This window comes from Cynoglossus semilaevis, chromosome 8 (genome assembly GCF_000523025.1).
Source record: "Cynoglossus semilaevis isolate Cse_v1.0 chromosome 8, Cse_v1.0, whole genome shotgun sequence".
Lineage (NCBI taxonomy): Eukaryota > Metazoa > Chordata > Actinopteri > Pleuronectiformes > Cynoglossidae > Cynoglossus > Cynoglossus semilaevis.
Window position 1 is genome coordinate 13,529,501 of NC_024314.1, and position 13,496 is coordinate 13,542,996.

General features: G+C 40.0%; 2 protein-coding genes across 3 annotated transcripts; both read left to right on the forward strand.

Moving 5' to 3' along the window:
* Nucleotides 1–5,571: 5,571 nt before the first annotated feature.
* Nucleotides 5,572–10,281, forward strand: meiob (meiosis specific with OB-fold). Its single transcript, XM_008315073.3, has 14 exons — nucleotides 5,572–5,644; nucleotides 5,942–6,016; nucleotides 6,138–6,195; nucleotides 6,379–6,510; nucleotides 6,630–6,702; nucleotides 6,786–6,981; nucleotides 7,239–7,339; nucleotides 7,573–7,625; nucleotides 7,783–7,878; nucleotides 8,059–8,151; nucleotides 8,885–9,029; nucleotides 9,124–9,310; nucleotides 9,499–9,585; nucleotides 9,665–10,281. Exons 2-14 carry the CDS (start codon nucleotides 5,951–5,953, stop codon nucleotides 9,773–9,775), a joined length of 1,398 nt encoding a protein of 465 aa, XP_008313295.1. The 5' UTR covers nucleotides 5,572–5,644; nucleotides 5,942–5,950; the 3' UTR covers nucleotides 9,776–10,281.
* Nucleotides 9,665–12,884, forward strand: mlst8 (MTOR associated protein, LST8 homolog (S. cerevisiae)). 2 transcript variants are annotated; one of them, XM_008315070.3, is made up of 10 exons: nucleotides 9,665–9,767; nucleotides 10,295–10,397; nucleotides 10,634–10,779; nucleotides 10,984–11,035; nucleotides 11,180–11,342; nucleotides 11,423–11,498; nucleotides 11,680–11,832; nucleotides 11,913–12,037; nucleotides 12,120–12,283; nucleotides 12,412–12,884. In XM_008315070.3, the coding sequence occupies exons 2-10, from the start codon at nucleotides 10,295–10,297 to the stop codon at nucleotides 12,528–12,530; spliced, it is 1,101 nt and encodes a 366-aa protein (XP_008313292.1). In that variant the 5' UTR covers nucleotides 9,665–9,767; the 3' UTR covers nucleotides 12,531–12,884. The 2 variants fall into 2 exon arrangements, with proteins under 2 accessions (XP_008313292.1, XP_008313293.1); XM_008315071.3 differs by lacking the exon at nucleotides 9,665–9,767 and having other exon boundaries at nucleotides 10,289–10,402.
* Nucleotides 12,885–13,496: the final 612 nt, after the last annotated feature.

A 13,496-nucleotide genomic window follows, 5' to 3' on the forward strand; every position in this document is an offset into this window, starting at 1 on the left:
ATTTCATTCCATTTTTCCCGTGTCCAATCCGCCCGCTCTTCTTTACTTCGACTCCACTCACGTTGACGTGACCCGTTTTCTCTTCCCTTCACATCCACACTCTCTTTATCTGCCCTTGTCAAACCACTGCTGACATGCTATTACCCCTGTCAGACACCACCCACACCCACCCCATCCATCCATCTCCTCCTGGTTATTATTCCTGGATATTGCTGCGAAGCTCTCTCCGTCCTCAGTCACATTCCCTCCAGTTCTGGCCCCGGTCTCTGCTGCTCTGGGCCGGAGCAGCGGCTGCTGCCGAGGCCATGCTGATGAGCTTCAGTGTACACGATGGCCCTCACTGGGATGGGGCCCATAATTCGTTCCATTCCTTTTTATTAAACCCACAGCCACACTGTTATTAGTGCTTGCTCTGTAAAAGCCTGATGTCTTCCATATGTGATGTTACCAACCGTCCCAGGGAGAGGGGAGAAGGGTGAGACGCAGCATTTTTCCGTCTAAGGGCCGTTTGGGTTGAAGGTCTGAGTGACATCGTATACTGTTTGGAGTGGCACAGTTCAGCTGCAGGCCTGTTATTTATCTCTGCTGTGACGACCAATTCTTACATTAACCCACAACCTATGACACAAATTCATTTGTACATACACATTTGACATTTGAAAAAATAATTTAAAAAAACATCTGAAGAAGATTAAACAAAACTGCTGAAGACCCTGAGTCTGACTGTCATGAAAGGTCCACAATGGCTACTGCTGTCAGAGACCTAACTTCCTGCCTCATCCATTCATTCATTTATTTTGTTCATGCATATTTGAATTTTTTTACATCCTGGGTCGTTGGCTGGAGCCAGTCAGCAGGTGAGGACGGGGTGAGTCCCAGAACAGTTCCCCAGTCTAGTGTAGAGACACATGTTGGATTTTTACACTGAGTTAACAATTAACCTGATGACCAACTTTCACAGATAACACAGCTGCTGTATTTCACAAACAGTCAACAATAACAGAAAATCAGTGTCTTCAACACATTTGAAGAAATATTAAAAACTAAATTTAAAGATCAATACATTTTTTTTTGCATTTGAAAGACAAAAAATGGACCTGAGGTCAGATTTGAAGCTGGATATTTTCCACCAGGGCTTGTTGCAGCGGGGCAACTGTGTAAACAGTGGTGGTTGTTGTGGCGACGTTAGCGATGCGACATGAGGACGGACTTTGATGTCGCTGAAATACAGCTCTGGGTCTTTCCACAGTTAAAATGATGAATGGGTGAAAGTTTCTCGGGGGTAATATTAAATCAGCGGTGGGGGTAGATAAAAAGACTCTTGTTGTGTAAATCACCGCTTAAGAACACACTTGGACTCACAGACGTGTAGGACAGAAAAGAGACTCTGTTTAAGAAAATCCCGTGCTGTACATACTGTAAAGACAGTTAGTACACTCTTAATGTTATGACATACTGTGGATTTTGCAGCTACAAAAATTCTTCAGAAGTTGCGAGTTCATGTTTATGTTTTATCTTTATATATGTCCTTTATTTTGTTGATTTAATGCCAGTCAGGTAAAGGATGTTTTTACAATTAAATCAACTCTGAACCTTTCATACTGTAAAAAAAAAACCCAAATGTATTTACTCAGCTCCTCATACCCACACGTCCATTACTGCATGTTTTCATGTGACTAAAGGTTTATTCATTTACTCTGGTGTTCGTCATAGGTCACCCACCCATCGGTGGAATAAGTGTCTCCACCCGCTCCCCTGTCAGCTCTGTTCTCAGTGTGAAACCACAGCGTTGGATGGCGGCCACGTCTCCATAGAAAACACGGGCGGTGAAGGTCCAGTTACCTGTTCTGTTAGGAATGACGTTAAAAAATCGGAACAAGAAAACAATGATGTTTACGACAGTGAAGTAGGGTTGAAAAGATCTGTTGGGCAACTGGACCTGAAATTTTCTCAACAGTGGAGTAAATCAACTTCTCAAAGGATACGCTGAATATTTAACATTCACAGCTGCAAATGTTCATGTAGGTTTTGGAGGTGACTGTATTTTAGTTAATACTACCAACTCTTTTAAATAACTTCAACTTAAACTTCAACTTTAACTTTGGTTATTCCTGCCTTAGTTTTTGTCTAGTTGCAAACTATTTCAACACACAGTTTGGATCTAAGGGCAGTTGGACATGTCAGATTTTGCCTCTGGTCTTAAACCTGAGTTGACCTGTTCACCAGACATGCACTTACTATAAAACCAGTTTTTGTTTCTGTATCTTCTTTTTTTTATGGCCGTCAGCATCATGTCGTGCCCTGGTTCTGTCCAACATCGACTTCTCCAGCCGAACAGAAGCCTCTATGTCTCTCTATAGCACATCAAACAGGCCGTCTGAGTAATAACACGGCCGGTGCAACAGTCTTCATCCCATTACCTCAACAGAGTGGCATAGTAGTGTGCGCTGACATCATGCATGCCTCTGATGTCTCCCTCCGTCCTGCTTTTCAACAGCACGTCATTAACGTCTTTTAAAGATTTCCTCAGCGGTCATATAAGTCCTGTATCTGTGGACCTGAAGATTCATAGACGGAGCACATTGTTCTACCAGCTGGGCTCTTGTGTATGAGCAGCAGCAGTGAGAGCCAGTCAGTCAGTCAGTCAGTCAGCCAGTCAGTCAGTCACACAGGTGGCGAGGAAATTACAGTCTGTACATACTTGTCGTTTGGACGTCTTCCATTTCTGGAGGGCTATAAAAACTTCTGCCAGCGACTGTGAAAGCTATACTTGGATAGGCTGAGGCCATGCCAAGACATTTCTCACAGTACACTACTCATGCAGAACAATATTTCTTTTAATGATCAGATTCAATAAAATAATGATTATGGGTTCCATCAGAGCCTAACTGAACATGTCTGTCAGGAGTCAGCAGAGTGGAGCGGCTCAACAATGGCATTCTTGTTTCTGTGTACTGTACATATGTGAGCCTGCATGTGAACTGGACGCCTCTTTGGTTGACCAGCCGCTGCACTACAGTGTCTACCCACTTCCTCTGTGCTAAATTACATGGAACATCACATGAAAAGCAACTGTTGGACTTCGGACGCACAAACGGTCGTTAAGATCAAACGTCTACACAGCTCTGTTGTTGGACATGGAAAGAAAACAGGGAAGTGTGCGGAGAAAATGTCTAGCTGTCGGGCCTTTTCAGTTTCCCAGCGTTAGGCACCAGTTTGTGTTGGGTCTTTCTTCGTTTTTCTTTTTTTTGTGTGTGTTGTTGGCAGATCTGTGCCGTTTTTGGAGCAATTACCATCTCATTTGCTCTGAGGTTTAAGGGGCCGTTCACAAGAAACATGTTGAAGATGTGCCAAGTTGTTAACAATTGCAAGCCATTATTTATATGTTGGTCCCATGGGAGTAGGACCCTTACGTGTCGTTGTGCAAGGCGCCATACATATGACACATTGGCTGTTGGCCAGGAAGAAATGAACTCCTGTCTTTAAGACCTGAGAGGTGTCTGGTGCTTCATTACATACACATTATTGGGACATTATTGGGATTGTTTGATGGTCCACCATCAAACAAACCAATTATTGGGATTGTTTGATGGTCCACCAAGGAGTTTTTTCAAAATTTTCCTGAAGGGTTTTTTTCTCTCTTTGTTCTTATTCGGGCAGTGTGTACACCACCATGAGCTCAACGCTACAGCAGTTTTATTTTAATGTTGCCACTACTGTGAGGTGTGTCTCCCTTCCCTCCTGCTGTCTCTGTGTGGAGTTAGTTAGTGTCATCACACTCACCTGTGTCTCTGTCATTAGTCTCACTGGTGTCACCTGGTACCCTGGCTATATGTACCTCTCTCCCTCACTCTGTTGTTGTGCTGTGGGTATGTTAATGCTATGTGTTCATGCTGTGTGTTTGGTGTTCCTGCCCTGATGTCTAGGCCTTGAAGTCCTGCTCTTTGTTCATTGCCCTGAGTTGTTTCTTCCTGAAACTCAGTGCATTTTTGTATTTTTGCACCTTTGAAAATAAACTGCCTACACCTGAAGAGAGTCTTCCTAGTACTACATTTGGGTCCTGCCATGTCGTCACGTGACAACTACATCATTAAAGGTGATTCTAACATTTGCTTTTCTAATTTCTATAAACTAGAAATCTGTATTTTTACAGATATTATAGACTGGAAAATGAATTTAGCAGCAAAAAGGTGGTAGATTAATATGTAAGGAAGGGTCAGAGGCTGCAGACGCTCCTGGGGGCTGACCTATGGGGCAGAGGTTACACCAACCCAGTGTGCTCTTCCAGCAGCTATTCACCTACAAGTACTTTCTTTTGGGTACATGCCGGAAGACGTGACTGCTCATGAAGTTCAAAATGACTTCATTGGAGCTTGACTACCGCTGGTGTGATTGATGACGGATTAACAGACAGTGTGAATTCAATAGGAATAAATCATTGAACCCACAGAAGGCACTTGCTTCACATGCTGCTGTGATTAATGGACTCACACACATTGTAGTGGAGGGAAAAAAAAACCCTAATGAAATTAGAATTTGAAATTTTGTTGTAATTGAATAAAGAGCCGCTGGTGTCAATGACGGATCGATTAGTCTACATAAGTAAATGTTCGATGTTTTTAATCAGTCCAGGTTAACATTATACAACATTGTAAAGTCTGTCGATACATTGATAAACATTAGGAATGAGAACTCATCTGGCCTTGTTGATAGTGTTGTTACAAACATAACACTTATCTACTATTACATTGTTTTGTATATTTATGTTGAGGGTTAAAATCTGTGGATTGAAGTCAAGGGGTGTATCACTGCTTAAATCTTTATTACTCACAAGAAGGATCTTTGTTGAGTCAGAAACATGACCAAGAGGATTAGTCACCATGAAACCCAGTGTTATGGTTACACTGTCTGAGTCCTGACTAAGTATGTAAGAAGGGATCACATGTCAAAAGCAGCTCTGAGCTTTTGAAGCAAAAGCTGGAAACTGTCAAAGTCAGATCAACAAATCCTGTCTCAGAGATAATCCCAGGCTGTGAAAGGACAACTGGAATCAAGTTCTTAAACCCGTATAAAGGTGTGCAAAGAAAAAAGATGCTTTTCACAGCAGCAGAGCCTGAAAAAGTAACGCTGGGAAAATATCATAATATGTAAGGCTCTGAACTGGTTCATCTGTAAGAACTGTTACAAAGAAATTGCTTTTAATATTATTTTTAAAGGCAAAGGATCAAATAAGTTTTGTTCTTTGCCCCTTATTTCCTTTATTTCAACATATTCAACATGAAAAACATGTTTAACATATGTAAAAGATTAAAATATTGTTGTGTTCACAGCACCTCCGGTTGAAATGGTCCATTCAATCGACTTTAGAAATTCCATGCATTTAATGACTCCAAACATTCAAACATTTTTTTCTATGGTAATCTTACAAGACACCGTGCCCGTTGTTTCTGAAATATTTTATAACGCGGTTGGTCGTTGTTTAATTTCTTTCTTATTTATTTATTCATTTGTTGCTGTTTTGTTATTGTGTTTTTATTGGAACGTCTATAAATCTCGGAAAGTGATCAACTACATTTGAACGCAGCACTGTTGTCCGTTAAATACCGCCGAAAATATTTTTAATTGCAACGGAAACAGTGCCACGGTAAAAGCAGAAGAACACTCAACATTTTTAATTAATAACTCAAAATGTGTTTTAATGTTTTTAAACAAACTATAGTAAAATGTGTAAATATACATAATCGTCCACCTGGGTTGTTAATTAAATATCTGCAAATAACCTATTGCCGTAAGATCTAAGCTAATAAGCTAAATTTTGCTCAGCTGTTGCTAGGGGAAAGCTTACATTTAGACCATATAACCTATTTGTAAACTAAATGTGCGATTTTAACTTATTTGTTTTCTGTAACCTAAAATATACGCGGTGTTCACGTTTAACAAGGTAAAGTTCATGGCGAACGTTCCTGCTCAGAGCTACATTGCTATCTCCGAGCTTCATCCCAACTTCTCTCATCCTGTGAGTTTTAAATATGTTTGTTACATTATAAATTATCAAGTCAAAGGTTTTCCCTTTAATATGTTTATTCATATGTGGTGTTTAATTTCGTTTAAATAAACTGCTGTCCATTGTATTTTAGAAAGTGGCTGGGATTGTCATCTGGAAATCTGACGTGAAAAGTTTCCCAGACAGAAAGAGTGAGTACTTACTTTTTTAAATACCGTATATTTTATTTCAAGTTCTATCCCACTGACGCCCCTGCTACTTGGTGTCCTGCACTCCAGCTCCCTCTTTTGGAGAGACGGCCATTCATCGGTCTTTTTCCGTAATCATCCAGATAGATGCAGCTCCTAACAAGGACATTTCTGTTTAAATTTCAGATTTTGGTTCAGACAGATTCACCTTTGGCTTCATCATCAAAGACTCTCCTGACTTCTCTGTTAATGTGACAGCCTGGGGCAATGATGGCTACATCAACACACTCTCCAACAGCTTCACCATCGGAGACTGTGGTGAGACTAAATTAATGTCTTTGATTTCTTTTAGTTTTTTTACGTTATAGTTAAAACTCAAAAAACAAGTTCCAAGTCCTTAAATAAAATGTACAAAACAACATATTTTTGTTTTCCAGTTAATATTGAAAGTCCTTTGATTGTCACTAAAGACCAAGAGAAAGATGAAAAATTCTGTCCCACAACACCAAGGTAATGGCCACATTACCAGTAGATGTCGGTGTGTAGAGCCTGATGACAGCGTCAGACACTCACTCTCTTCTGCTCTCTCTCAGCCACTACAAGCTTCTGTTGACCGAGGCTCACTCCCAAGTGTGTCTGTGTGCTGACACGCGCACCGTCGACAGGCTGCTGCCGCTGATCCACATACCAGCGAAGGACTCCAGAGACTTCTACTCACTAGGAGACATTATGGCCAATGGGCAGCAACTGGACGGCACCATGATAAATATACTGGCTGCAGTAAAATCGGTGGGAAACAGTAAAGTCCCAGTCCCATCAAGTGATTGCCAGATTATTCCCAATCCCCCCCCGTTCTTTAATAGCCATGTTGCCAGTTTGCTTTCTGTGCACTGATGGTTTGTATGGCCAGGAACCACAGTGGTTCTGAGGAGGTGTCATGAAGTTCACACAGAGGCTGCATCACTGCAATTTAATATCACTGCATTTTTTTCAGTGTCGCACCATAAAAACAACAGAAAGTCAGTCGACATGTGTTTGCTCTTCAGACCGGCCAACTGAAACAGTTCACCACTTCAGACGGACGCAGAGGCCAGAGGCTGGAAGTGAAGCTCTTTGATGACTCGGTCTCTTCCTTCCCTCTTGTGTGGTGCGTCATAGGCATTTAGAAATTTGGAAATTCAATAAATATCTGATACTTTGGCTGCTTTGGTGCCTTATACCATTTCTCTGACTGCACGGGTCAACACTGTTCATCATTAGGTTTCCATAAATTTACTCTGGTGACACGACTCCTAAGTGAACTGCACTATACTGCATGTGTGTTTGATTTTCACTCTTGGCCTCCCCTCTGACTAACTCTCCGACCTCTGTTTGACTCAGCTGGGACAGAGAAGCCATTCAGTTTGCACAAACATGGATACCCAAGGAGACGGGTAGGTTCTCCTCCACAGCAGGAAATCCTTTTATCCAGCTGTTTTTCCAGCCTGTCATTTCCTATTAACACAGTTTACCAAGCAGAGACATGGATATGTGAGGCATGGTGGAGTTCTGGTGTTGAAGATAACTTTACTGCGGTTTCTGTTTCAAAAGTTCTCTTCATAGCCGACGTCAGGATCAGCTTTGACAACTTCCGCAGAGGCATGACAGCAACAGTTAACTGGAAAACCATCATCACTGTCAATCCTGGTAAGGTATCTGAGTGGTGTTTACAAAAATATTGGGGTTTGAAACCAATGTTTCATCCACAATTAATCAGAGGCAAACCTAAAACACTGGTCCAGGAATTTGGCCAAACAGCGCTAGTGTAGCATGTAGGAAAACTTTCAGCTTCCTGTTGTGTCACAGTCAATCATGATCTGTTCTCAGACACCAGGGAGGCCAGTGCGCTCTTCACCTACGCTAAAGAAGTGTTGGAGTCAGGTGCACTGGATGACGATGAGAAACCAGAAGATGTACCAGGTGAGTGATAGTGATCCATTCATCCACTTGTAATTTTCCATCCTGTACCAACTAAAAACTTTAATTCTTTAATTTCTATTTTCTTTAGTCATTTCAGAACTGATCTATGTTCAGCTTGTTTTTCCACCATAATCCTTTAAATTCAGTTCTAGGCTCAGGCACAGTTTCCACGAGAAAAATCTGTTTTTTTGTTTTGTTTTTTGTCGTCCTATTCCAAATCATCAGAATAGAAAACTAGAGCAGCCAAGGACTGAACCTTCAACCTTCTAGTTGGAAGGAGACATGTGCTCTGATTGAACTTGACACAAGTTATTTGTAAAATCTAGAAAAGTGTCAAAAGCAATTACTGAAGAAATCTGACCTCAGTGCCTGTGAAATAAAGGAAGAACTGCTAGAGATTCCAAACCTTAGACGCTGATGGAATTCTTCAAGCTTCAAATCTGAAGAATACATTAAAAAAAATAAACATTCAAACCATGAAAAAAAAACAAAGCATTCAAAAAATGAAATGGAAAAATTATAAATACAGAATGGAAGGAGTTGTTCTGTGTCAACAATTGTTTTGTAAATTTCTTGGGTACAACAGCAAGTGAATAACTTTTTTACAAGCAAAAGCATTTCAAAGTTTGAAATATTGGAAGAAACAAGTTAACTAATTGTAAAAATGCAGCCTAAACCACTATGTATTTTACTCAGGTGTCCACGCACCCCCTCCCCTCACCCCTTTTTACAGTTGATTCCATCATCGACATTTATACGGTGAGTCAGCTGAAGCTCAAAGCTCAGGAGAATCCAGAACCTTTCTTTGGTATTACTTACAGCTTTATCTCCAAGCTGGCCCTGGACTCCTCTGTGTCAAAGGTCATACGGACACGGTGGTAAGGGGATCTTTTTTTTTTTTTAATTTATTTTCTTTCTTCTTTTTTTTTTTTAAAGATTTTCCTGGAAGACTTGTTTCCTCTTTTTTCCCAGCTGCAGATGTGGGTTCCAGGTGACTGAAGATGCTCAGAGCTGTAACAATGAGCTGTGTCCAGACAGGGACCAGGGTTTGTCTGCAGCCACTGGTTTTGACCTGCTGGTTGATTTGAGTGACCACAGCGGGACCCTGCAGGCCTGCATTTTCAGAGGTCCAGTGGCAGAGAAGACCCTCGGCTGCACGGTCAGTGCAACCATCTGTCATTCTAATGGGCAGTATCTGTGAATAATTTATACTTTAACTGAGAACTCAGAAAAATGTTTAAGTATCAATTCAGAATTTCGCTCCTTGATTACAAGACTATTTAAAAGAAGAGGAGGTTTTTGCTCTTCTGTTGTCTGTTTATTTATCAAAATTTAAATGTCCTGCAGACGGATGAATTCAGCAGTCTGACTGATGACCAGCGTACGGCCATGAAGTGGAAATTTCTTTTGGAGAGATGCAAAATATATGTGAAGGTAGGTATATCTTTTTTTTTTTTAATATTAGTAATTAAATGATACAAAATATATAAATATATATTAATACACCTTGCAGATACTGCCTTCACCTAAGTTTAAATCTGGAATCCGAGGAGTGATCATTGACTGTTCTCTGGCTGATCCAGGGGAGTTGAAACAACACATGTCTGCACTGCTAGGTCTTTGAGAACTCTCCACACACACACTCACACACACACACACACACATCTGCTGTTAAGGTAGTGGCTTCCATATAAGTTGTTTTAGAGTTGTTTAACTTATACTACAGGTCATTGTTTTGGTGAATGTATTGATGTTTGTTTGCTCTTTGTCTTTAAGATGAACTATTTATTTATGTATTTATTTGTTCATTGTAGGTATACTTGAGGTTTTTACCTTTACAATATGTAAGTTGTTCAATAATTGAACTCAAGAACAAGAATAAATCTAAAAAGATCAAGATAATGTTATTTATTCAATATTCTTAATATTTTCTTGTACTTTTCTTGCTAGGAATAATCATAAATATTACAGAAATGCCAAAGTGTTTGGCAAAAGGCACAACATTAATAAGTTGGAGCAGTTTATTAAAATATATTTTCAAACTGTATGCTTTATAATTATTTAAAGAAATCATTCCGTTTAAAAGATAGCACAGTACTAGTGTTGCTCTATTGTATTGCAATAACATTAAATCTACCACAAGATGGCGGCATTGCGCTTTCACATAAAGTGGAACCTTCGCGGAACTGCGGAGTGTTGTTGGGGACACCTTAAAACAACGGACACGTTTACAGTAAACATCAGTGGTAAGGTAAGACTAATGTTTTTTATTGTATCATCTTATTTTAACATATATGGAATCATTCAGTAAAATAACGGCACGCTGTACATTCAGGGTTTGCTAAATGTAATCAAATGTTGAAGTTGTCGTGAGACTGCTTTAATTAGCATTAGCGTGTACGTTTAGTTTTTAAAAGTTGACATCTAAAGGATTGTTATTAAGGGAACCAATGATGACGTGTTGTTCTCTGTATCCCTATAGTTTGTGACTGGTCCAACATGAACGTAAATCAGGGCACTGTGGGCAGTGACCCAGTCATTTTGGCCACGGCTGGATATGACCACACTGTCCGCTTCTGGCAGGCCCACAGCGGTATCTGTACTAGAACAGTCCAACATCAGGACTCTGTATCCTTCACGTTAGTGGAATAATTAGAGATTCTCTCTGTGAGTAACAAGGATGGACAGAGGTAGAGTTTAACTTTGAATGGCTTGGACTATTGTTTAGGAAGGTTTACGTCTTGGACAGGTGATGATGACGATGGAGCACCAGACTTGATACATTAACTTGCAGATCATTTAAAAAAAATATTCCTTAGTGTTTACTTACAGCAAGTCAATTCACTTGAAGTCACACCAGACAGAAGCATGATTGCAGCTGCAGGTTTGTAAATATTTGTTGTGAAGTACAAACTGCTTTTTAATTGAAAATTCTATTGTTTTTTTCGTTATTAGTTTTTAGACCCTTTTAGCATAAAATCCAACATTAATAGTTGTTAAGACTGGGTTTAAACTTATTTCATTTTAGGTTATCAACACATCCGCATGTATGACCTGAACTCCAACAACCCAAACCCAGTAATCAACTATGATGGAGTGAGTAAAAACATCACGTCTGTGGGCTTCCATGAAGATGGACGTTGGATGTACACAGGAGGAGAGGACTGCATGGCTCGTATATGGGACTTGAGGTGATGCAGGTTCTCTGGTCATTTCTACAGTTGATCATATCTGTCATCAACAAACATCTGCATCGCTGCTCCTTTTCTAGGTCAAGAAACCTGCAGTGTCAAAGAATTTTCCAAGTCAATGCACCAATCAACTGTGTGTGTCTGCATCCCAACCAAGTAAGACTTCATATTGTTGACTTTGTTTCTTTAAATCAAATTGAAAAGTTGTCATTCTACTTTGAACTCAGTAAAGACATCAGCTGTGTCCCTGAGCTTTAACTATGAGCTCGGAGGTAAAGCTTAAATCACAAAAGTAAACCTTGTTGACAAGTTTTTGTTTCACGTTTTTTCTTTACAGGCAGAACTAATTGTTGGAGACCAAAGTGGAGTGATCCACATATGGGATCTCAAAACTGATCACAACGAACAGCTGATCCCTGAACCAGAGGTCTCAGTTAATGCGGTTCACATCGACCCAGACGCCAGTTACATGGCAGCAGTCAACAGTTCAGTAAGTGCTTCATCTGTCTAAGTGTCAATATAAAAGTGACGTCTCCTTCAATAACAGCCCCCACTGTACTTATCTTACAGGGAAACTGTTATGTTTGGAACCTGGCTGGAGGCATGGGAGACGAAGTGACTCAGCTCATTCCCAAAACTAAGATCCCAGCACACAAACGTTACTCCCTCCGCTGCAAATTTAGTCCCGACTCGACGTGAGTTGACCGACCACAGAAACCTTCATCTGCTTTGATGTCTGTTTTGTTGATTTTACTTTATCACCTTTACCTTCTACAGACTGTTGGCCACATGCTCCGCAGACCAGACCTGTAAGATCTGGAGAACGTCCAACTTCTCCCTCATGACTGAACTGAGCATCAAAAGCAACAATCCTGGAGAGACATCCAGAGGCTGGATGTGGGACTGCGCTTTCTCTGGAGACTCCCAATATATTGTAACTGGTCAGTGTTAGAAATTAGATTTTTAATGTGGAAATCTTAGGTTATAGATCAGAATGTGTTGCAACATATAAGGTTAAAGAGACCATTCAATTAATTTAGGATATTTTATGTTTTTTGTTTTTTTACAGCATCTTCTGATAACCTTGCTCGTCTGTGGTGTGTGGAAACTGGTGAGATAAAGAGAGAATACAGTGGCCATCAGAAGGCTGTAGTTTGTCTGGCTTTCAATGACAGTGTCCTGGGCTGAGCAGGAAGAGGAGGTGGAGGAGAACCAAGTGGAAATAGCAACTAATGACTAATAACTTCTGAGTAGGGGGAGTGAGAACTCTGTGAAAGGTCTGGGTTTCTTCACTGATGATGGGTGCTACTCATACATTTTGAAGGAACAGGCTTGTTTGAACACATATCTACACGTACTTGAAGGACGTGTTCTGTATTTGTTCATCAGCTCCCCTTCAGGCTTTTTGACTTATTTTTGTTTGTTTGCCTCGGGGTTTGCCTGTATTTATTTGTATCCTTTCGACCAGATGGATCATTACCTTCAAGCTGAAAAGTCTTTCTGTAATATGAACATTCACTAAAATACTTTTTATTTGAAGTATTTAATCGTTCCTGTCTTGAATTCTTCCTTGTGAAACTAGTAAATCCTGTCAGCACTCTCATTTTGTAAATGTGTTTTTACAGGATGCGACCAACGTCTACAGGATTTTAGGTGTTTTTTTTAATCCTCAGTACTACTTAATTACTATTAAAATGTAATACACAAAATGTTAGCTTGTCCTACACAAGCCTGGGGGAGATTCTTACTACTGCTGAAGTTTGCTCTGCCTCTTATTACAGGGTCTCCAAAATTTGCAGTACTGTAAACATCTTTTTGCTAAACTTAAGCTCTCATTTAGACTTCTGTTGGAAGATTAAAAATCTACTTTAAACTATGTTTTTACAAACACGATTTATCTTTACCCCGTGACACTTTTACCTAACTTTTTGCTAACACAACTGAATTTATTGCCATTTCATTACTGTCTTACTATGTTAGTTTATTAGGTTTTAGCTCAAAGAAAAAAATAATGAATCAAAAAGCATTTTTTATTATTTGATTAACCATGTTGCTAGACATAATTAAAAGTTACAGGTTACAGTAAATACAGATGGGGTTTTGTACAAAGATTTTTTTTGTTCTTTTCTAATCTCTGAACTGTGTCACCAGAGG

What these genes read in the sequence shown, in the direction of transcription:
- meiob (XM_008315073.3), top strand. Translation starts at nt 5,951, where the DNA reads ATGGCGAACGTTCCTGCTCAGAGCTACATTGCTATCTCCGAGCTTCAT. An exon ending in CTTCACCATCGGAGACTGTG is followed by an intron (nt 6,511 to 6,629) that starts GTGAGACTAAAT and finishes TTTGTTTTCCAG; the next exon opens with TTAATATTGAAAGTCCTTTG. An exon ending in CATCATCACTGTCAATCCTG is followed by an intron (nt 7,879 to 8,058) that starts GTAAGGTATCTG and finishes ATCTGTTCTCAG; the next exon opens with ACACCAGGGAGGCCAGTGCG.
- mlst8 (XM_008315070.3), top strand. Translation starts at nt 10,295, where the DNA reads ATGGCGGCATTGCGCTTTCACATAAAGTGGAACCTTCGCGGAACTGCG. An exon ending in GTTTACAGTAAACATCAGTG is followed by an intron (nt 10,398 to 10,633) that starts GTAAGGTAAGAC and finishes GTATCCCTATAG; the next exon opens with TTTGTGACTGGTCCAACATG. An exon ending in AAGCATGATTGCAGCTGCAG is followed by an intron (nt 11,036 to 11,179) that starts GTTTGTAAATAT and finishes ATTTCATTTTAG; the next exon opens with GTTATCAACACATCCGCATG.